Source organism: Epinephelus lanceolatus, chromosome 15 (assembly GCF_041903045.1).
Source record: "Epinephelus lanceolatus isolate andai-2023 chromosome 15, ASM4190304v1, whole genome shotgun sequence".
In the NCBI taxonomy this organism is placed as follows: domain Eukaryota; kingdom Metazoa; phylum Chordata; class Actinopteri; order Perciformes; family Serranidae; genus Epinephelus; species Epinephelus lanceolatus.
In genome coordinates this window covers 16,485,720-16,508,472 of record NC_135748.1, presented here as the reverse complement: position 1 = coordinate 16,508,472, position 22,753 = coordinate 16,485,720, and the positions used below count along the sequence as shown (strand labels likewise).

General features: G+C 41.9%; 1 protein-coding gene across 4 annotated transcripts in view; it reads right to left on the bottom strand.

Annotated features, from left to right (window-relative positions):
- Positions 1 to 22,332, bottom strand: part of kiz (kizuna centrosomal protein) — a 68,413-nt gene extending 46,081 nt beyond the window's left edge. For 2 of the 4 annotated variants that reach the window (XM_078174988.1, XM_033642936.2), the window contains exons 1-13: positions 22,176 to 22,332; positions 21,579 to 21,641; positions 20,848 to 21,010; positions 19,449 to 19,523; positions 17,505 to 18,120; positions 17,163 to 17,421; positions 14,081 to 14,200; positions 13,217 to 13,381; positions 11,925 to 12,075; positions 9,737 to 9,893; positions 9,208 to 9,270; positions 7,800 to 7,886; positions 6,610 to 6,679 (exon numbers count right to left, since the gene is read on the bottom strand). In XM_078174988.1, the coding sequence (XP_078031114.1) occupies positions 6,610 to 6,679; positions 7,800 to 7,886; positions 9,208 to 9,270; positions 9,737 to 9,893; positions 11,925 to 12,075; positions 13,217 to 13,381; positions 14,081 to 14,200; positions 17,163 to 17,421; positions 17,505 to 18,120; positions 19,449 to 19,523; positions 20,848 to 21,010; positions 21,579 to 21,641; positions 22,176 to 22,324 (2,138 nt within the window). In that variant the 5' untranslated portion in view covers positions 22,325 to 22,332. Of the gene's footprint in view, positions 1 to 6,609; positions 6,680 to 7,799; positions 7,887 to 9,207; positions 9,271 to 9,736; positions 9,894 to 11,924; positions 12,076 to 13,216; positions 13,382 to 14,080; positions 14,201 to 17,162; positions 17,422 to 17,504; positions 18,121 to 19,448; positions 19,524 to 20,847; positions 21,011 to 21,578; positions 21,642 to 21,729; positions 22,027 to 22,175 lie in introns of those variants that run through there. The other 2 variants (XM_033642938.2, XM_033642939.2) reach the window with 2 other exon arrangements.
- Between the last annotated feature and the right edge of the window lie 421 nt (positions 22,333 to 22,753).

Here is a 22,753-nt window from a genome sequence, read left to right as displayed (position 1 = left end):
GCATATGCAATAAGGCCCCCCGTTCCACTTTTAAAGGCCTCCTCTTTAATTTACATCATCACAGAGCCTATTCACAACCCCACAATATAGCCTCATCATCTCCCAGGTTAGCATACATATCCATATGGCTTATTTGTTTGGACCTTCTCTATCAGAGCTGTGTTGACGCTTTTCTTGGAAATAGGAAGAAAAAAAAAAAAGATGCTGAGTTTTAAGCAGATGAGCTCTGGCAAAAAAACTGTTGTGTGGTGTGTTCCTCCATCTGCATCAATTCAAACCCATGACCTCTTTGATTGTCATCCTCTCAATCACCCTCATCTCCTCATCTCTCCCTCCGCTAAGTCTTGGCACATGTGACTGTACATTGAGTATAAGGACCAAATTACTCTGGCTGCGTTCCAACTGCTGTCTTCTAAACTATATATTGCTGCTTTGCACCACTCAAGGCAGAACGAGAGAGGGAGAGAGAGAGAGAGAGAGAGGGAGAGGGAGAGAGAGAGGGGTGGGGGGGGGGGAGAAAGATGTGCAACTCCCATTTCTAACTCTGAACAGATTGCTTGGGTGCTAAAAGCAATATACCATACAGCCAGTATAATCATTAGAATATAACCTTTATATTCATATGCTGATATGACTTCCTGCTGGAACATTTGGATGATTCTTGCATCTGTTCAGACAGCATGCTGAACCTCAGGCGCTTAAAATGCTAGCAAATCAAAAGCAGAGGCTGAGTAAGGAGCGCAGTGCCAAAAATAAAAACTGAAAGCAAAGACACAATGACGGATAATCAGCCTATCTGCTTGCAAACTGAAGGTGCGCCGCGTATGACGGCGAAACAGAGAATTTTGGTTGCCAAAATATGTGCATTATCGTAAATGTATAATCAAACCCTGTAAAATGCATGCATTTTGGAGAATGGAGAGCAGTGCAGATGGTAAGTATTTTTCTGTGTAGCTTATTTGGATTCTGAAATGATGGTAGGTACTGTTTTTGGCTTGCAATATCTCCCTACACTATGTTATGTTCAGGAATATGAGCTTCTTTACTTGGCAGAATCATTTCCTACTGACCATACTAGACTGACAGATGGCCATATACAAAATCAGTTCAGTGAAAGAAAATAATATCATAGCCACTAGTTTTTGTGACTGCACTGGTGGAGGTAACACTGAATATATGAGTCCTTAAGTGTTTCAATATGCACGTGACATGCACGTTTTTGGAAGGTGAGCATAAAATTACAAGTTGAAACTATAGCACAAGAGTCATGATTGACAGATTTTGGAATGTACAGACACATAAAAAAAGACATCCACCTGCTATCCAGCTTTTTCAACTGAATAAGAGATAAAGTACTGAAGCACAACTAAACCACGAGGACGGCTGCATCCATCCATTTACAACTGTTAGGCAACAGACCCTGCAGCAGCAAAAATACAGCAATAATCTATACGATTACTTCCTCTCCTTTGCCACAATAATAGCTGTTACGGAGAGTAAATTGGGCTTTTCTTTTCTTGAACTTCCCCCCGGGGATGGGAATGGTCTATCAGCTGTTCCACTTCAGTGAGGGACAGGACTGATTTCAAGACAGGGCTATTACCATAGAGAGCCCAGTCTGGATCTGACCCCACCAATCTAATATTCCGTTTCCATAAACATTTATGCCAGTTCATCTTCTGCTGAGTTTCCCTTAATTGAGGCAAATGATCTGAATATGTAAGACTGGGTTGGCCAGTGTTTTACAAGCTCTGGTAGACAGAGGTGAATGTAATGTGTAAAATGATGCAAATTACAGCTATTGTAATGTCCTCCTTTTTTTCCCCCCACCAAATGCCTCGCTCATTCTCTTTCTCTGGCCTTTACAATTCATATTGTTGTTTATCTCATGTTTTAACAGTTTTGTGTCTGCTATGCATAGCTGAGTCCACGGCGACCTTTAAAATTGTATGATGAGTTTTAGACACATTACAAAGTTGGAATTGGTTGTCAGTGTGGTTCTTTAATCAGATCTGTCTTGTTTGGTCAATTTACACCAAACTAATGTTCTATGAGCTGAGTTAAAGTGTCTGAATTTACATATTCTGATGTTCAAATCAGGTTGTAAAAAGACAAGAGCAGGCTGGTAATGCAGTGACATACATTGTGCAAATACCAATTACATGAATAAAAACGAGGACAATCATGTTACCACATGTCATGCACAGTGTATGCATAGAAGGCTGAAATTGGCACCACTGGTCAGGAATAGTGATGTGTTTCTTTAAGAATAACACAATGATTATTCAGCTTCCTGACAGCTAAGGCACTCTGATCTAAGTTTAGAGTTCTTTTGAGGCTATTCTCTACATTTTTAGATTGGTGTAGCACTCGTCATATTGTTCTTTGTGACAAATTTGCATTGTCTTTCAGTCTCTTCACAAAACTACTACTGTTATTTCTGACAAATACAAGCGAGATTACAGCTGAGATTACAATTTTAAATTGTGCCAAGACAGACCTGTTCAGCTGAAACAACATGCTACATTTTCACTCTCTAAACTGGGTTTACTCTAATGTCCATTTTATCACAATGTGTCCAGTGCTGTAGTTATATATTGGCAAAAATATGCAGTAGCACATGGACGTCTTCCTATAGAACATACTGCTCTTTTAAAATGCAGTCTAAAGTAAATGCCAAGCGAGACTAGGTTGTGTTTCTTGGACTCACTGAAGACAGATTTGACTCATAATCCCACAGTCACATTAGGGAATGTGAGCACTGACAGAGGAAATAATGCTTACCAAGCATTTAATACTGCCTTGCATACACAGATAGCGAGAAAAAACTGCTTTTATTTACCCCGGCGTTTTTTTTTTAAGCTCCTGCCACCCACACACAAATGCTAATAGCACAATAGCACTTTTGCGCAGCGGTGCTTGTCTAAAGGTAAAGGGAGACCCATCACCTCATCATTCCCATCAACTCCTACTCCCATCCCAGCTATGACCCCGCAGAAACATTGTTTAGGCTCCGTTTAGATGTACTCTAACGGGCCTGAATGGTAGCAGGATATAGCGCTCAGTGGGGGCAAACAGTGAGAGGCAACTGTGAGTGCACTGTGAGTGGGCACTCTCTAACATGTGAGTGCTCTCTGCTGGCAACGAGTAAGTACTGCAACTCAGAGGAAGAGGTACTGGGGGCCAATGATTTCAACACAGCGGGCTCTCCTCCTGACTGGTGGCAGTCTAGTGGAGACGGCCAGTGTAAGAGATGGCTGAAGGACGGATCATTCATCTCATGTTGCATTTTTTCTGTGCACTATAACCTGTTTGAGGGTAAGCTGATATTTACTGGCTCGTCCAAAACACACACACACACACACACACACACACACACGCATAAGTGTCTATAAATGTGGAGAAAATATGACCAAGGTATGACATAAAGTAATCAACACCCCCCCCAAACAAATGAAGCACATAAAGTGTTTGAACTCAATATCTAACAGGGCAATCAGGCATCCTTTCTGGCTTGAGGCAGCTCATGTAGGACAGTGACCTCCTCTGGTTGGAGCCTCTAAATGCTGCCTTCCTCTGCAGTCAGTCTTGTTTGACCTGCTGTGGCCTGGTTGTAATCTTATTATTAAGGCTAAAAGTGAAGGAGATCAACTAATGTAGTGTCAAATGTAAAAAGAGAGGAAACAAAACAGTCAGTTCCAAAGTTGTTGCCTGTTTTTGAGAGGATGTATTCTCCAAATCAAACATTCACACAAGTACAGACTCAGTGCTGTCACATGCACGTCTATGGATCATTATTACATTGTCTGTTAAACTGTTTACATGTGTTTCCCCACATCTTTCACTCCCTCTTTGTCCGTAACTGTCTCTCTGTCTCCCTCTATCTCCCGCTCTCTCTTTCTATGCCCCCCTCCCTCTCCAGTCCTTTCTCTCAGCTCATGTCCCTCTCACCCCTCCATCCCTCCTCCTAGTGAGCTGTCAGAGATCCACACACATCGCCTCCCCATGAGAGAGAGGGAGAGAGCTTCTGATTTTGACATTCTGAGTGATTTGAGGTCGAATGCTTGAGCACATCCTGTTGTCCAAGGCAAAGCTGTAAACCACTAATTGTTGAGTCAAGGTTTTTGTCAAGCAGGCACTAGGCACAACAATCATCACACAGGCTGATGGCTGGAGGATTCTGTTTTGTGTTTATGTGTGCGTCCGTGCACATGTATTCAAGCATTTTTGAGGATCAAAAACGGGTGTTGGGGGCCGGGAGGGGGGGAATAAAAAGGTATTAAAAACCCAAAATAAAAATAAGAAAGGAGTGGCATCTGAAATGCCTACAGTAGAAAGGAGCACAATGATTCTTTGCACGAGAGGAAGCAGTGGCATGCACTCGCATACAAAGGGGAACAAGTGGTCTTTACATGGAGTGCAGCTGCTTATTAAGACTCACTCCGTGCATTATTCCTTTCATCCCCACTCAACCACAAAGTGATTTTACTTTGCCACTCACAAAGACAGCAAAAGATTTCTAATGGACAAATCAGTCGCTTCCCCACGAGTTATAATACAATAAACAGCACATTCTATAAAAGTATCTGACTGAAAAACACTGTGTGGGAGAGAGCAAGGAAGAGAGGGAGAGGGAGAGAAAAAAGAATATGAAAGACCTCAATTCTCTCCAACGCCATAATAGTGAAATGAGCACATATAAATGTGTTAAGAGTATCTCTTTGCATCTTGTATAGACTGCATGTATTTAATCTGTAAAGCTTATTAAGGCCCTAGTCATTGCTATGCAAAGCAGCACCCAGTGCTTTTCTCTCGCTTTTCAGCCGAGTGCAGTGTTTGGCCAATAGGACTGGCCCCCCGCCTCTCATTCTGCATTCATAACATGCAACATTTGCACAATGTATCTCTCAAAGGCCCTGAATAGAAGGCCTTAATACTCATGTAAACAACTGCAAACCAATTACTTAATGAATCGGGCCCACACATAATGAGGAGCCTCACAAAGGGCTATAAATGCATTTTTTGCACCAAAGCCTCTGCTTTAAACTACAATCCCTCTGCTGTAGTCTAGGCTTAACTGGCAAATCATAATTATTGTCTAAGACAACAGAGAGGAAGCCATTTTTGTATTTTGAGTCCAGCTCCATCCTCCTTTTGATGTCACTCATCAGCTCGCTGACAAAATAAAGCAAATAATTAACAAGTAGGATGGAGAGGAGGAGGGGGGGAGGAAAATACAGGAAGACAGAGAAGAAGAGGGGCAAATAGATGGAGAAAGGGCAAGAGAGCGAAAGAGAGAGAGAGAGAGAGAGAGAGAGAGAGAGACATACACAGAGAGAGAGAGAGAGGAGAGAAGCAGGGCAAGAGCATGCTGCAGTGTTATGCTTCTGCTTAAGTGCAGGGCTTCCAGACCACTTGTGGAAGCAATAAAGCGCAAGAAGTGACTGTGCTAAGTGGAATGCTTAAATCTAAGCGTCCAGGAGAAGCAAAGAAAAGACAGGGGAAATCGTTGTATGACCATAGAAAGGATTACGGCCATGGTGACCAGTAACTCTGGGCGCTGCTCCCTTCCTAACCCCAGTGAGATTACAGTGTCAGGCATGCGCAACTACCCATTTGTCCAATTTTGCTTGTGTACACAACTTGTGTCTCATTGCTGCTCACGAACGACATTCTCGGTTTCTGTCAAATTTTTTGTCCTGCAAATTTTGTTTAATCACGTATATTGCGGGCTTCCCATGCACATTAATGACAGGAGGACAGGCACCATCTGAGAGGGTCTGGGCCCGAAATTGGCTCATGTTTATTAAAGAGGGTAGTCACTGAGGCTAGCAGTGGCAGACATCAGCAGCTATGAGGACCACAATAGAGCCAGCCCATTAGGCCCTTCCCTGGGCTAATAGGCAGACTGGGAGCGCCTGCTTGCCAGGCCAGAGAGATACAGACTTCAGCCCTTGTGTCAGCGTGGTGCCCAGTAATCACATGAAATCAGAGAAGATTATTCCTCATAACGTTTACCCAGCCATTACGACAGCCCAAATGGGTTCGCAGTGAAGAGGTGCTCTGAGGACCCGACACGCAATTGCAGATTTGATGAAGTCGTGTTGATATTCAAATGTAACCGTGATGGTGTTAGCTTCCACCAAGCTATTTATCATTAGGTCTTCTTTTCCAACCCACTTAGGGCTCTGATTTGAGCAGCCTAAATGCATTTCAAGGGTGAAAAATGAAAGGACATTTGTCCTTGTCAACACTTGAGTCTCCTTCTTCCAAAACAGTTGTCCCTGATTCTCTTCTTGACATGATCTGTTTGCCTTCTGACAGCAAGCATGACGACAGTGAGATTATGACTCCAATTTTTTTTGTTTTTTTTTTAATGTGGTAGCCGTTTTGTTTTTGATTTCTAAAACCTGGCTGAACCCGGCAAACAGTGAGTGAGAGGGGCTTTGGGGGCCTTTTGTCTTTGTAAGCGAGTTAATGGGTGGCGCCCCCTTGATCTTATGGAAATGAACAGGGAATTATGAGAGCGGCCATGCAAATGTACATCAACCACTTTGGTGTCTGGTGGCCCATTTCCTGTGGCCCGTTGAATAATAACAATGTTCTTACCGAGGGTAAGGGTCTTGATGTGAGGAGCGTTTGGCCCTCCCCAGGTCCTCTTCATGGCCATGATTTATTCCTTAAAAGAGCAAACAGGGCCAGATAAAACCATTTAATTTGGACATCTCATCACAAGCTAATCTACAATGCATATTAATAAAGAAACTTATGGTGAGGTTTACGAGAGGCCGGGCATCTCAACCTTAGTGTTGGAGTCTCTTGATGTGTACAGTAGACATGGGTATGTGAAAATACTAATATTTATATTATATGTTGAAGTCTATGATTATAAAAAATTAGAATAGGAATCAAAATGAGGTTGAGAAAACCTGGACTGATGGCTTTGGGATTTGTTTGCCATTTAGCTTACATCTATGTACAAAACATGGTCTTTCTAACAGAGGTCGACCAAATTATTGGTTTAGGTGATTAATTAGTGCCAATAGGACATTCTACAAACAACTGTTATCGATGGAACTTGGCTGTGAATGATGGAGGAATGGCGTGAATGGTGGGCCTCCTTCACCATTCACACGACGAGACGTACATCATCGATGGGAGCTGAAGAGGGGAGGGTTGTGTTAAATGATCAGTGGGTACAGCTCCAGAGAAATCAGGTCCCTTCAGCTGTCAGAGTGTGTATAAGTGTAGTGGTCTTCATTTTAAGATAAAGCTTTTGGCTGGATAGCAATGACGAAGACAACCGGGGACAACTTCCTGTTTCAAATTAGAAGTCCTCGGTTTAAATTGAAATTTTCAGCCATGTCAAATACTGTACCAATCAGAAAATACTCAAAAATAACTGAAATACATTTTTTAAACACAAGTAACAGCTGATTGTACCCGGAAATCTCATGTTGACTTTGAAGAGGGGAAAATAACAGCTAAAAATAACTCCCATCTAGATTTTTTTAACAGTTATTTTGAGTTCAAGTCGTTGTTTGTATATTTATTTAAGTATAAGTTTAAGTGATATCAGCTGATTAATTGACTATCGGCTTTTTCCTTCTCTACTATCGTTATTATTATTATTATTATTATTATTATTATTATTACATCGGCCTTTAAAAATCCAATATCGGTCGACCTCCTCTTCCTATGGTGTCCTTATGTGGTGTGAGAACATATGGCCAGTGTTGACCAAAGGTTAGGCTCATGGTGCTCGCTACTTGCCTGGTAGAGTGGACTGCATCTCTTACCTGAGAGGCCGTCATCCTCCTCCTCTTCAGAACTCTGCAGCCTTTCTTGCATGGCTGATTGTTTAAGTAACTGGTATGCTTTTGTCTCTGCTCAGGGACACACACGTGCACATGCACACACACGCACACACACAAAGTCGCTGTCAAATATTTGCTTAAAACCCAGGTTTCCAACTTTCAGAGGTTTCTGTGTTTGATGAGACAACACGCTCCAGTAGCTGAGTCTTTTGGTCTCACCGTTGCACAGAGTGGATGAAAACACCGTGCTCAATCAGCTAAGCTGTTGATTCTAGCCTACAGTATGTAGCAACAGTTTCCATGAGACAGCAATCAGCATCTCGCATTATCTCAGCATCCCCTACCAGGAAGGCAATGATTGATTTTCTGTTTTAAAAACACTCATAATTACTTTCCGGTACACTAAGGTGGGTATCATGTTTGAGAGGAGCAAAGAGAGACGGTGCTGGCAAAAATCAACAGAGCAGAAGTACATAATAAAAGGGCCGTTGTCTCAATGATGCTGCTAAAACACACTCATACCTAATCAAAGAAAAGAGCAAAACTGTGATCTTGTATGACCAAGTCCAAACATTTTTTTACTTGGTTTCATAATAAAAGTACCACTTCTAATCATGTTCTAAAACTCATGATATTTACAGTGCTTTTCCACCCACAATAGAGGCATTGCTTTTACATGTATTCTAAAAAAACCCCATTAGATATAAAGACGTGCATGTCTTGGCAATTATTATTGGCTCCAAGGTCATGGTATTTGATTGTGACATTGATGTTGCTCACCACAGCAATCCCCTTTCCTTGCAAAATCTTTAGTCATGTTTTCCTTTTTTCTTTTTTACTGGTGATGGCTCTTTTGATTAAGTTCAGCGACTGGACTCATTTTGCTGGCTGTGCACCTTAGGGATGCAGACACATGAAACACCCCGTAGGATATCTGATAGCCAAGGGTAATATATGATTGCTTTACATTTCAGAGGTGCAGCTTAGCGATGGGCACACCAACTGCTTCCAGGATGCCTTCACATCTAGTATTTTTCAAGTCCAGCCTTGCCAGAGCATTGTTTAGAAGCTAATGAGAACCGATGACAGATCTCTCGCGCTTCCCACCCTGGCGTCCTGACAATTAAAGCAGCCGCATTATGCCGGAGCCAGCGAATTATCAATTTTGCCAGAATGCCTCAGACCAGGCTGAAAACATAGCTAGTGTTTTCTCGGAGATAATTAGAGAGAACTAGCACAGCTCTTCAGGTGGGACTTTGACCCTGGATTCACCTTGATCATCCTGCCTCAGCCATTGCGTAAAAGAGCCCATTATTCACTGCAGTGGGAGGAAAACAAACCACAACATAAGGACAGTGTGAATGCTGGGGCACCGGCGATGCCTTTTTACCTCTAATAGGAACACTTTCCACAGGGCTTTCGTCCTGGCTGTCCTCTTCAGTACTTTGTAGTTCTGTAAGAAAGGGAAGCGCATAGTGAGAAGCAGTGGCAGGGAGGAAGGGAGTCCAGGGATAGAAATGGGAATGGGGGGTCTTTCTTTAGCTCTGAATAGAAGCCTGTAGGAAAACTGGGCTGTGGGGGATTAATAAAAAAGCTCTATGGTGAAATTGATTTCTTTCATAAAAGCGAAGTTTTAGTTCTCTGCAGAGGTGGTTTGCAAAAAAATAGCAGCAGTCTACATCTGTTCCTGTTAATGGTCTTGTTTTATATTACTGTGCAAAGACAGACTTATCTCAGTGTGGGATGTTTGTGGGAATCCTCTAGCAACTATAACAAAGCCCTTGCTGAGGGGAGAGTTTTTGATTGCTGGAAAATGCATCCATTCCTCCATGACAAATAACCAAAACCCAGCATTCAAGTATTTTGTAGTCTAATTAGAATATTCCTTGCTTATTTTAATACTTATGATCTTCAGTAACCTTGGATCTGTTGCTCCTGTACCGGCCTGGTGGGCTTCACATCACCGTCAGCCAGGAGAGAAGGAGGACCACACGAAGAAGACAAGTCACTCTCGTCCTCTGCTGAGGGGCACTCCTCACTGGACCGGGACACAAGTGTCCTCAGCAGCACTTTGGCCTGTGAGCAGCACAAATTAAAACCACACTCTTAATTGTTCCCATTTTGTGAAGGAAGTGTCAAATTGAACTCTCGCCGATTAGGCAAGTCATTTACTTTGGCCACGGCTGCTCGCACAGAGGTGCAGCTGTTCAAACGCCAAGAGAAAATAACTTCAAATTCTCTCACTCGTTTAACTAAAAAAAGATTATTTCGCACACTTTTGCTCCCGCTCTCCCTCTCAATCACACTTTTTTCCCTCCCTCTCTCTCTCCCTCTCTTCTCATCCATGAGATTAGAGAAGCGCCTAAAGAATGCAATCACCCTGGCGTTAATGTGCAACACGTTCCAGATATCTCCCCTCTTGGCTGAGAGAATTGAGACAAACTGCTCTCTTCCTCCCTCTCCAGCTCATTTTTTATCTCTGGGGAGATGAGGATACACAATTAAGAGGAGCTGTTCCGGGAGATGAGGAGCAGGGAGATGCCACACACCGATTTCCTTTCTCTCCGTTTTTCCCTCCCCCATATCAAATCCTGCCATCATCATCTCTCTTTTGTGATCAAAGACTGCCTCTCAGCCTCAGATGGCCATTTGCAACTTTTAATGAGCACTAATAGGGAGGGGATGATCAGGAGGATTTTGACAGTGACAAACTTTAAGTACATTGTAAGTTGTTATCAGTAGGTCGCAGTGAAGATTGACAATGTGCATGCTTTCATTTTCTTCGAGGGGAAGAGAGGCAAAACACATGCCAATCTGAGCTTGCCACTTGGTATTTGATGTTGCTGCACAATAAAAACTGTCTTGATCCTTGTCCCCGATATCCGTCTTTGTTCTTTTTTTAGATTTAGTCAAATGTACCGTGGGTTGAGGGCTCTCGCAGACCCACTGCATTTTAAATATCAATGAATGCAACTGTTAGCACTTGAATATTCAAAGGGCCTCTTTGAGTGTGTGCATGCGAGCTGCATGCTCCCATTTGTCGGAGTAGCCGGGCTGTGTGGCATTACGTGAATGGAAATTTCTGTTTGCTCTTGTGTGAGGAGAGTAAGCTGTTGTATGAGAGGACAGAGAGGAAAGAGAGACAGGGAGAACTAAGGGGAGAGAAGGAGAAATAGAGGAAGAGAGAGAGAACTAGATGGAGTAGATGGAGAGGGAGAGATAAAGGGGGAGAAAGATTTTCACTCAGGCTTTTCCTGATGCACTTGGACACAATGATGTAGATGGCAGTGCCTCTCTTCCTTTTGTCAGTTCATATTTTCAAGAGGCTCTACAGTCTCCCTCTTTGCCTCTTTCATTGCGTCGGGGACACTGGAGCAAGATCTCCGAGCCACAAGAACCCCCACAAGATGAGTCCGCAAAAAAAATTAAAAACATAAAAACCTGCATGTCATTCCTGCAGTACATTTTCTAAGAAAAAAAAAAGTGGGATTCCTGACCAATCTCTTGACATTATCTTTGGGTTTTAAGTGTGAATATTAATTGTAATTTCTTTCTTTGTTTAACAGAGCATGAGCCGCGTGGGGTCAATGAGTGGGAAATTTAAAATAATCTTGTCCGTTGAGGAGAAGGTCCAAATGGCTCCCTTATTTCAATCGGACCCAGCTGATGGCTATACTTTTGGCTAATGCCAAATTAAAAGCAAGTGTTTCTCAGATGAATACAACACGTGAGATGAAAGAAGCCAAGCAGAGGCTGTAATTTGCGATTAGCACATGGGTCAGGGTTTCCCTTCTGTCTGGGTCAACGTGTGGAGCAATCTGATGAGTCGGCAGCCAGGGCTTGGTTTCAAACACCAGACACAAAGAAGGCACTCAGTAACAACTACAGTTCTCCTCAAAAAAAAAAGAAGAAAGAAACATGCACAGAATCAAAAACACAAGCCTTCTTGGAAAGAAGAAAAAAGAAGGCATTTTACTCCTGCAGTCATATGTGTGTGTTAATGTCTGCTTGCTTTTGGGAGTGGGTGTCACTGAATGCAAGTGTGACCTCCTACTTGTGTGTGTGTATATAAGTGTGTAGTGGCTGTGTATGTGCCTCCAACGCTACCTGGTGGCCGTAGGTGGCATGGCGCTCTAGCAGCAGCGGCGTGAACAGCTGGACCAAGCGCTCAGTGCTGAGGACACGGCGCTCCTTCAGCAGAAGGGCGTGCTTGAACCAGCGATCCCACAGCCGAGCGGCATCAGGAGGGAGGCTGGTGCTGTGGTGAGGGTGGGGGGTGGTGGGAGAGAAAAAGAGGCTTTCTTATTGAATACACAGTAGGACATCTGTAAATAAGTCACAGTTATCCCTCCATACAGTGAAATATTCTTTGATTGCGAAGAAAATTGAGATACAAGTTCAATCATTATGTGAAGAAGTTAGAACATGATACATTTGTTGCACTTTTTTTTTCATAAAGCTTTCTGAAAAGGCTGCTTTCTTGTCCTTCTTAACACTTTAGAAGATATAGATCATTAATGAATTCCAGTTAACACTGAATAGACACAGACAGCAATATAGCTCCTGGTTGAAAACTAGACAAAAAGGTCAAAGAGCCAATAGGCATCGCCACAGGAAAGAGAGGGACACTGCTAGATGTGTTTCTTCAGATTGAGTACATAGCAGGGGAGGTCTCAGTGAAATCAATAGAGTAGTGAAGCAGAGCATGGATTTGGCTCACAGTATAACTACTCATTATCCAAAGGACTGGAAGTCACAGATAGGGCATTTTAATTTACTCATGACATTCACCCGTGCAGCGTTACCGCACGAGGTGACACCAAAGATGACCTTTACATTCGTGGACAAGGGAGACCGTATCAAATGGTAGTGTGCAATATCTCCGCGACTGCTGTAAGTGCGTGCCCTCTCCCCCACTGTCTGGTCCAAAAAAAAAAAAAAAAAAAAAAAAAAAAAATGCACAGGCAGCTATCCACTCTTTGTCTGAAAAGTGGAATTCACATTTACTGTAAGTCTGTTCTCTATCTCCATGAAAAGAAAAGAAAGGTCTATTGAACCCTGCAGCCTTCAGGGCATTGATATTTGTGCTCTGAATTGCTCCATTGTAGCACTACTTATTAGGGGAGTTGAAAATGCCATTGTCCATACAAAACACACACTATAATACACTATAATATATCCTATAACTATTTTTTGTAAAGTTAAAAATCAGCCCTACATCACTTGTACAGTGTTACACAAATGATCATGCCATGGAGATTCTTTTTAAAATCCCACAATCACAAGTTTCACGAGGTGAAAATAAGCACAAATAAACAAGCACAAACTACAGAATTTTTAAAAAAATTACTGACATCAGTCGTTGGTGTTGGAATCACAGAGAAACCAGGAGGCCTTACCTCATTTCATTAGGCTCAGTGCTGGACTGGTGAGCACTCACTAGATGCTGTGGTAGCAAGCAGCCCTTTGCTGTGCTCCATGACAACCTCTGAAGCTCATGAAGGATGACTGCTCCACATGCTTCAAGATCCTCGTCATTCAAGTCCGCTCCACCGTTACAAAGGCTGTCCAATATATAGAGAGCAGTCAGCTATTGCCATGGAGCCCTGACCTCAGCCTGTAGGTCAGGAGCTCAAGGAGTACATCCAGCAGCTGCTAACACTTCAAGCATGCACACAGTATACACATATGATCATACACATCTATGCACATACACACTTCTTCACATGATATCAAAGGAGACTATTTATTATACTGAGGGTCATGACCCAAGATGGCCATTCTCTTTACTACTGAAGATGCTGTTGACATCATTAACACACACTTGTGTTTGCATAGATGGGGATAAACTGGGTTTAAAAAGAGCGAGGATGCTTTAATTTGCCAGACATTTATCCGTACTTTACAACAAGAACTCCAATTATGGTAAATTAATCATGCTATGAAATATAAAAAGGCTTATGAAAAATAAGCCCGGTCTAATGAAACACATTCTCCATCCTCCATCTCCCTGACTCCCCAATAACAATTCAGCAGGGCGGTTACTATAACAATCCCATGTGTTTGAAAACCCCTCAGAAATAAAGACGTGTGCATGTTGGTGATGACACTTCATCTAAAGTGAGAGCCCTTGGCAGAAGGATAATATGTTTTCCTCATCTGCACAAACTGCTCCATGGCCGTTAAAATAAATATATGCAGAGTTTAATTTAGACAGGGAGGGATGAGATTGTAAAGTCTGAAGAAAGACAGAAAGGGCGTACCTGATAATTCTATTGAATTGTCTTCCATCAATCGAAGAATCCCCATACACTCTGGTCCGTTCACCATGGAGTCGTCCTTCGATGCTGTCTAGCAGATTAAAGAGCCCTTCCTGGGAGAGACTAAATACACATCACCCATTAACGTGGTGAAAGGAATAGAAATAGAGGAGGCCATGTGATCGATGGACCTGCTATTTGTAAATTCCACAAATCTGTGATACATTTTTCCAGGCAATTTCCTTGAGGTACTCAAGGACTGCTGGAGGAATCTGATCATTAAAATGGCACTGTCAACTAACAGGATAACAATTTAAAGTGTGTCTGGTGATGGTGTCATATGCAATGACAGGGTGTATAAGAAAAGTCTGAAACCTGGCATTCAAAACTAGTCCTGTTGGGTAAAACTTTAAATACATAAATGGCAAAATAAGCATTATAAATGTGAAAATATGTAAATGTAACATTACCACTACCATCATCTCATATTAAAAAGTATAACAAAGTAGGTTCCAAAAAAACAGGGGCCTCAAGATGATTTCTTTTGGCGAGAGATTTACACTTTAATCTGGTCCTGTGTGAGGCTGCAAAATGAGAAATGGATGCCTAATGCATGTGGATATTGGGAATCCATCTCTTTCTTGAACATTAAGCTCTGGGTGGCCCTCATTGAATTCTCCCAGAAACCCCAAGCCGAGAGATCCTGAGCCCCCTACATAAAAGGGGCCAAAAAGAATTTATGACAATCTGTAATGGGCTCCTGGGTTAGGGGTCAGCAAACAATTGCTCCTTCTTTTTTGCAGGTTGTTTCCTGGTAACATCCTGATTAAGCTGGCAGCTTGAATTATATCCATGACATTCTGTAGTGTGCAATCCGTCTGTGCTAAGTCCTCTTCAGTGTGGCTGAAGTAGCATAGGCAAAAGCTCTATCTTTTTTTTTTTCTCTCTCTCCCTCTCCCTTATCGTCAGCGTGGGCCTTGAAATAGTCATCTTTCTCTTTCCACTTTATTTGTCAATGCTCTTCAAAAAGAGACCTTTAGAGAGGGAGAAAGTGAATTAGTTGTGTTTTTCTGCAAACCTCTCTCTCTCTCTCATTATATTGTTGCCAGCTTTCATGTCAAGGTCTCCAACCTCACTTTAGATGCTGCCGTTGTCCGCATGTCGACATCATCAGGAGCCTATTGTTAGCTCGGAGGAAGGGGTCAGCCTCTCTGCAGCGATATTGCTCTACAGTGTACAGTACGGGCTCTGGTGTGATTTACCACACCGAATGGTCTCACCGTTGAGTGATTGGTGTCAGAAGAATCTCACCGTGGTGGCACCGACAGCAAATATAGCACACAAAGGAATGGAAACACAAGTAATAACAAGACATTGTGGGAAAGGATTGCCTGACTAAATCTGGGATATTCACATCTCACTACACTGTGAGCACACAGTTTACAAAGGGCTCTGTGGCAACGTGCATTAACAGCAAGACTGAATAAAACCAGGGAAGTCCACTGAGGAATCTTTGTAAATAGCTTGATGCTCTATGATATTCAAAACACCTACATTATCTTTAAGCCTATACATTTTACATCCTACCTCTATACTTGCATTGTATTTACAAGAACTTAAATTGTACGGCACGCTGTCACCAATGAGACAGAACCATCATGCAGTTCAGGGACGACACATTTGAGAGCAGGACACAGTGAGGCCATTATGATGAGTCTCCAAGAAAAAAAAAAAAGAACCTGGAGGATATTTCAGTCGTATACCCTCATTCACCCCAGCCATGCTGGAGGAGAGATATAATGGGATAATCTAATGAATTGCCCAGGCTTGTTTTTCCTGACTGTGAGCTGAATGGAGGGAGCGATATAAACTCTAACCTTAAGAGAGAGAGAGAGAGAGAGAGAGAGAGAGAGAGAGAGAGGGAGAGGGAGAGAGGGAGAGGATAGAGACTGGATGCTCTCTGAGCTTTACATCAAAGCCCCTGGTTTTCTCCTCATACACAGAAGCCCTCCGTGTTAACAATGAAAGCTGCAGCCCCCACCATCGTCTCCCTGGCGCAGGCTAACTGCAGTTCCTCTTGAGGTCACACTATAAACAGTATATTTAGACCACACAGAAACACCGTCATGAACATGCTAAACTCTCAAAGAGAAAATGAAATCCTTCATACTACTTGTGACACATTTTTTAAAACAATTTCATAAAATACACTCGACCGTGCTCGGAAATAATGTGTTTGTTTTGAAAAACATCATCGTGAGCTGATGTGCAACTGGGTACATCATCTTCAGAAGGTATTAATTTGTGTATTCCAAGGACAGGAACAACACAAAAATTAAAACACAGGGACTGTCTGTAAAAACAAGGTAAAGAAAAAAATTACAAATAAAGTTTTCTTCTTATTTTTCAAGAGCATGAGAGGTCCTGTTCATAAAATACTGTATATTGTAGGGAAAATGCAGAGGCTCCAGGCGCAAACATTCACATGGGATTTTCTGTGGCTCTAACCCCATCCAAAATGATCCTTCAACTCAGAGGCCATCATCACGCTAAGGATTTGTGGCTGTAAGTGCTGTCCACATGCCCACCCTCCAGAACACTCTATGGTGCCACAAATTTCCTCCTCCACTGGGGACTTCCTGAGGTCTCTCAAGCAGAAAATTGCTCTGTTACAGCATTATCTTGGATTATGGCAATATTGTTGGTGACAGGTCCTGAGCTCTCCCTATAAGATGCATCACTGCCACCACCACAGCTGCCGCTGAGCTACAGAGAACACGGTGGCATGGACCGTGACTCCCACAATCCTCTCTGTCAGCCTCTGATGTGATGGTGGCAAGGACTGTACGGTGTCTTCACCCGCTCCTGTCATTAACAGCCCTCTGTGGTTCAGCATGGCTATGCAGAACATTCTCCTTTCTCAGCTTGCTTAGCCTTAAATCTTAGGGGGGGGGGGGATACTGACTGCATTATGAATGTTTTAAGAAGTGTGTTGCCTTAAAGCGGTCAGAATGTTAGTATTTTTCTCCACTGACGCACTTTGAAAATTCCAGACAACAAAGTACTGAAGTCAGACATACTGTACCTTTCCAAGGTCACCACTGGAGCTGAGGACTCACAGTTTAACTGTAGTGTATTCTTGGACCTGTCAGAGTGGAGGGACGATTCAGGACTGTGTTGATCGTGATCATCACTCTCTCTAGAGGTGGCATTCATCTCAGGTGCCACACCCTCTGGTAGATCCTCATCCAGCTCAGATTGTGTCAGAGAAATGGAGAGGTCACTGGCACTGCTCTCTGACAACTGCACATCAGAGCTTGGTGTGCTGACACTGTCACGTCTACCTGAATGTAAACACATTAAAGATTTCAGTAAAGACAATACAAAAATATTACAAGGTAGTGAAGAAAGGAATAGTAGTGCAAACCTGGCATATCCTGAGCTTCTTCTCCAGAAGTAGTCTGAGGCTTAAAATGGCCGAGACCTCTCTCTCCATCTCCCATTATGGGTGAGTGATGAGCCACCTCTTGGGAGTCAGTGTGTTCTGCAGGGGAATTCTTAGCCTTCATGAGTCTACTGCTGCTGGGAGACAGATTCTTCTCAGGCCCCGTCAAGATCACCAGAGGTGAAGGTTCTTGTTCATCATCACTTCCAAAAGGCACATTGCCAGCTGCGCCTGTTAAGGCACGAACAGATGGGAGCACCGCCATCGTTCTTTCATGTTTGTCACTCAAATTACAGCCGTCAGGGGAATCGTTTGAGCCTGAAATGTCATCTGATAAATGTGCTCGGTTGCTGGCAGCATCCTCTCCGCCAACTCTGAAGTCCTTCAAAAGGCCACTTGGTAGACGTTCGCGGGAGTGCATGCTGCGATTGGGTGAACGATGCAATGCTTGGTGTGAGTGTACACTTGTGGTGCCAGCTTCAGCGTCAGACCCTCTGGAGGTCTGGCGGCCCATAAAAATTACTGCTGGTGGTTGTGTAAAATCCCTAGCTGGGTGAGAAAGGGAGTTGTCCTGGTTCAGTTTATACACAGCTTCAACCTGCAAATATGGGGAGGGGGGGAAATCAATGAAATATATTCATCTTTGGGAACAAAACTTTCCATTACCTCTTTAAAATGATATTTCTAAATAAACAGAATTCTTCAAACACTACAAATTTCTTGCTTAGGTTGAAAAAGCCTTAACAAAAAAAAAAACAACAAAAAAAAAAACCTCTAGTATGTTAACTATCCACTTTACAAATTTGAATAAGTGTAGCTTATTTGGGCCAAGGTCAGAATTCTTTTCACAGCATCTTTTAGAAGAATGTCTCCGGATCAATGTTTTAACTTTTCATCTTATTAGAAATCCTTTAGACAAGTTTTGATTCATGTCTGCAATGTCACCAAGGGGGGGAGAGAGTGAAGCAAAAAAGCCTCCCTCCAAACATAATAACAAAAAGCATGGCTTCTGTTTCTTTTCTGATAAGCGTCTTAAATACCAAACAGTTAGCTGCTTAATAACATTCACTGTAAACCATGCAGCCTGCCCAGCAGATCCACAAAGTAGGTAAAAAAAGAGGAAAAGTTAATTTCTTGGCTGAGTGATTCCATCGGTAGCTGCAGGGCAAAGTAGAAAGTGTTTCACTAAAGTAGCAATTGATTCTTCTATCAATCTGCGGCACGCGTGTGCTCTTCCAAGGAATGTATTAAATATGAAAATCATATCCCGTTATCATCTGTCTCCAGCTTTCAGCCCGGTAAGCTTCCCTTAATGAATGCTGCAGCCTGAGGGACATGCACACTGCCAGCCAATGGCTTGTATGCATAATGGAGTGACGGTACCATTTTGCTCATTACAATATCGACAGGCTGACGGGGGTTTTGCACACAGTTACAAGTGACTGCTCTAGACAGCATGCTCCAAGTTATTATGAGATGTCTTAGACATTTCATCTAAAAGAGCTTTAACTGCTTTAAGTGAAGGGAGAAAGCAGCTATGGACTTGAACTACATCGCTTGTACAGATGCACCAGCTAGGATTAGACACCTGTGCTATTACAGATACACAGTTTAAATGTAGACTCCTCTACAGATTTACCAGGCATAATGTCTACTTTCCTTTGTTATTCTAAACCTGAAAACACAGCTTGATAGAACTGAGATTTGCATAAACCTTGTAAACATTTCAAAATAGAAGGATCCAACATAAAAAAAACAAGTGCTATTTTTCAACCATAGAAAAAAATGTGCAAAAACATACATACGATGAGGTTTCACAATACAAAGTAGAAGATGTGACATGATATACAACAAAATTACTTCAAATCACAATGCTATTCTTATTACTATACTTTATATATTTTATGTTGCACATACTAGCATTACCTTTGTTGTGTCAAGTTTTTTCTCCATATTCGTCTTTGCTTCCATAAATCTGGAAATCTTTTTGACAAAGTCAGCCTGCAAGAGTAATGTAAAGACAGAACGATGCCCAAAGATAAGAGCAGAAAAATGACAGTCCTAATATTTAACTGACATGTGACAAGAAAACTGACAATGAATACAAACACTAGGAATTGTCTGTTATAATGCTGTGATAGTGTTGTTGAATATTATCTGCATGTGGTGTGAAAGCAGAAGGTATGAAAGCAAAAGTGACAACACCAAGCATCACTCAATCACAGTCAATCACAACAGGATTTCCCAAATGACTGTCCTCTGTGTAGCTGCTGCTGACACCCTTTAACGTTTATCTGACCAGCCAGACAAACTGCTTTAATCCCAATTCCAATTAAAAAGGCCTAATGGTCATTTTAAGGGCAATTGGATTAGCTGAAACATGCCAACATCTTCTCATCAAAAGAATGGCAGACATTTTAAAAGACAGCTTTCATAATTTCACATTTATCCACTCTTGTATTTAAATGTTTTGCAGAACCAACACTAACAAAGATTACGCTACAACTGTCATAAATGCATGCACTACAGCATGTGTACATGTAACTTCACTCAACATACTGTCCATCTGAGAATTAATGTTTTTCATTGTACCAAAAATATCAGAGTTAAACCAGAAAGGTAAATTGATTCAATAGAAACAAAGAGCAACAGGACAACCAAAATAACAACAAACATGCAGGACTCATAAAGCATCAAGAGGAAATAAACCAACTGCTTGAGGGGAGAGAATGACTAAACCTCTGGTGCACTTCAGAGTCTCTATATTGGGCAATTAACTCAGCGAGTCATAATTAGCCAATTTTGTTAATTTGATATTAAGCTGTCAAGCACTGTCGTTGAGTTTTAAGTGATAATCTGACTGGCTCATTGTTTTCTCCCTCGTTCATTTGCTTGTCATGATAAATTGCACAGTTTGAGTGTTTACTATTGTCACATCAAGCAATTGCAGGCAAATATTTCTGCTCTGTGTTGAAATTACAGCATGGCATTAAGGCAAACGTGTATGAACATGCTTTATTAATAATAAACATACAGCCGTTGAGAAATTACAGTACATATTGTAGGTCAGTGATTTTATTGTTTTTTGTTCTCAAGTCAGTGTACATTTGGTAACCTGTTAGAACAAGTGTTCTTCTAAAAACGCAGTATAAAAAATGAATAAATTATTATTATATTTAATTAATCATTTTAGAAAAAAAGCTTACTTGTCTAAACCTGGATAAACATCAGTGGGCAGGGTGTTCAGATTCCTCTTAATAATGCCCCATAATTAGAAAAACTACTCCACCAAACAAACGAAATTGTGTGTATGTGTGTGTTATACCTTTTGTTGTTGCAGGGGGCCATGGTCAGGACTATATTCCTTCATGCTAATTTCTATGCACTCCACATCTCTCAGAAGCTCAAGGTTTCTCATTTTCGCTTGTGCTTCCCTGTCACAGATTTCCTTGAGATAACTGCGCAGTTTGGAACACTTTATCTGTGAGCTGAAGGCAGTGGAGAACTATTATTCCAAAGAAATATTATCTTGGAGCATTGTCAAAAAATAAGAGCTAGACTTTTCACAAGAAAAGGTTAAGCACAATATGTTTTAAATTTAAATCTCATTCTCAACTCTCCTATCTACCTGAGCTTTGCTGTTTTGACCTGGCATGTTAATATTCATGAGAATCAACTTAGGATGAAAACAGGCTGTTCAGCCCACATCCAAAGGTGCAATGTGCTTGTAACACACTTGAGTGCTATGGTTGTATTTGTTTTATATCAGATCAACACAAATGCCAGGGTCTTTTTCCATTCAACCAAAGAAAAATACTACCATGATTATGCAGCTATACAGTGTGTATTCTTTAAATGTTATAGTGAATTTGCAATAGTAATTTATTTAAAATATTAGTAGTTATATAGTAAGGGCTCTCTAATTACATGTCTCATATATCAACGTCCAAGGTAAATTTGAAAGTCAATATATATGAACAAGGTAAGGTTATCTCTTTTTTATATATATATATATATATATATATATATATATATACAGTAATGTGTATAACTTACATTCTACTATCAGATCTGGAGTAAGCAAACAGTTCCCTCTCCAGCTCCTGTCTCCGTTTCTCACTGCATACAAAGTAAGAGGAGCTGTCACCCACACAGACCACAGCAGCATCTCCGTAATATGCAAGGCTAATTATTAGCATGTACTCACCCATTCACTCATTAACAAACAGTAAAGCGTGTGCTAATGTTGATATGCGAATTAGCTACGTGCGTATGTTAATGTCGATACACGAGATAACTAACGTACACACATACATACATAAAAACAATAGCATTAGCGTCTTGGTAACTATTACGCGGACGCTAACATTTCACAGTTATGTCAGGTTAGCCTTCCATTCATTTACATGCAACACCAGCCCCATTATTACTGCTGTTAACTAAAGGTAGCGTCGGAGCTAACAGGCTAATTATGCTAACTGACTAAGTACACGGCATCTCCGTCTGCTTTGACTCTGCTGGTTAGCTAAGTAGCTAGCCTGTTAACTCACTACGGCAAGCCGCAGGAGGAGAACAGCGGGCGGCGGGGATCACATCTCGAGTCCGCGGTCTCAACCAGGCCGCGCCCCGCCAACAAAAACAAGTAAACCTCACCTTTTATTCATGCTCTGCTGAAGCGACTTTATCTTTTCATAATACTGCTCCTCGCTGCTAGCGCCGCTGGCCATTTTTGTTCGCTTTGGCGTCACTGCAGAGCCGAAAGGAGGAAGAGGAGGACGGTCGGTGTTTACATTGGTTACCATGAGCACCGCTTCCCAGAAAGCCCTGCTGATAAACACAGGGAGCACGTGGTGCGGGTACGGGCGCGAGCCCCCCTTCAGTATTGCTGTTTTAATACTAGTGGTACATGGTAAAATTATGCTGTCTACGACGAAAGAGTGGTCCTGTTGACAGTGAATTCCTATTACAAGTCGGGTAAGAGAAACTGTGGTGTCTTTTTCACCAGTAAACTCTTAATATTTACGGAAAAATACCCCTTAGAAAGTGTAAAATTAGATATAGGCTACTTTAAACGGTGTTTAAATGTCATTTCTTGCTTTCCAGGGTAAGTTAAAATGAGGTATAAATTATGCTTCCATGATTAAATAGGACCTCATTGTTCAGAAAAGCCCACCGTTTGCTGACAAAAAAATGTCTGAACCTGACTGGGCTAAATACCAGCTTTTTAAAAT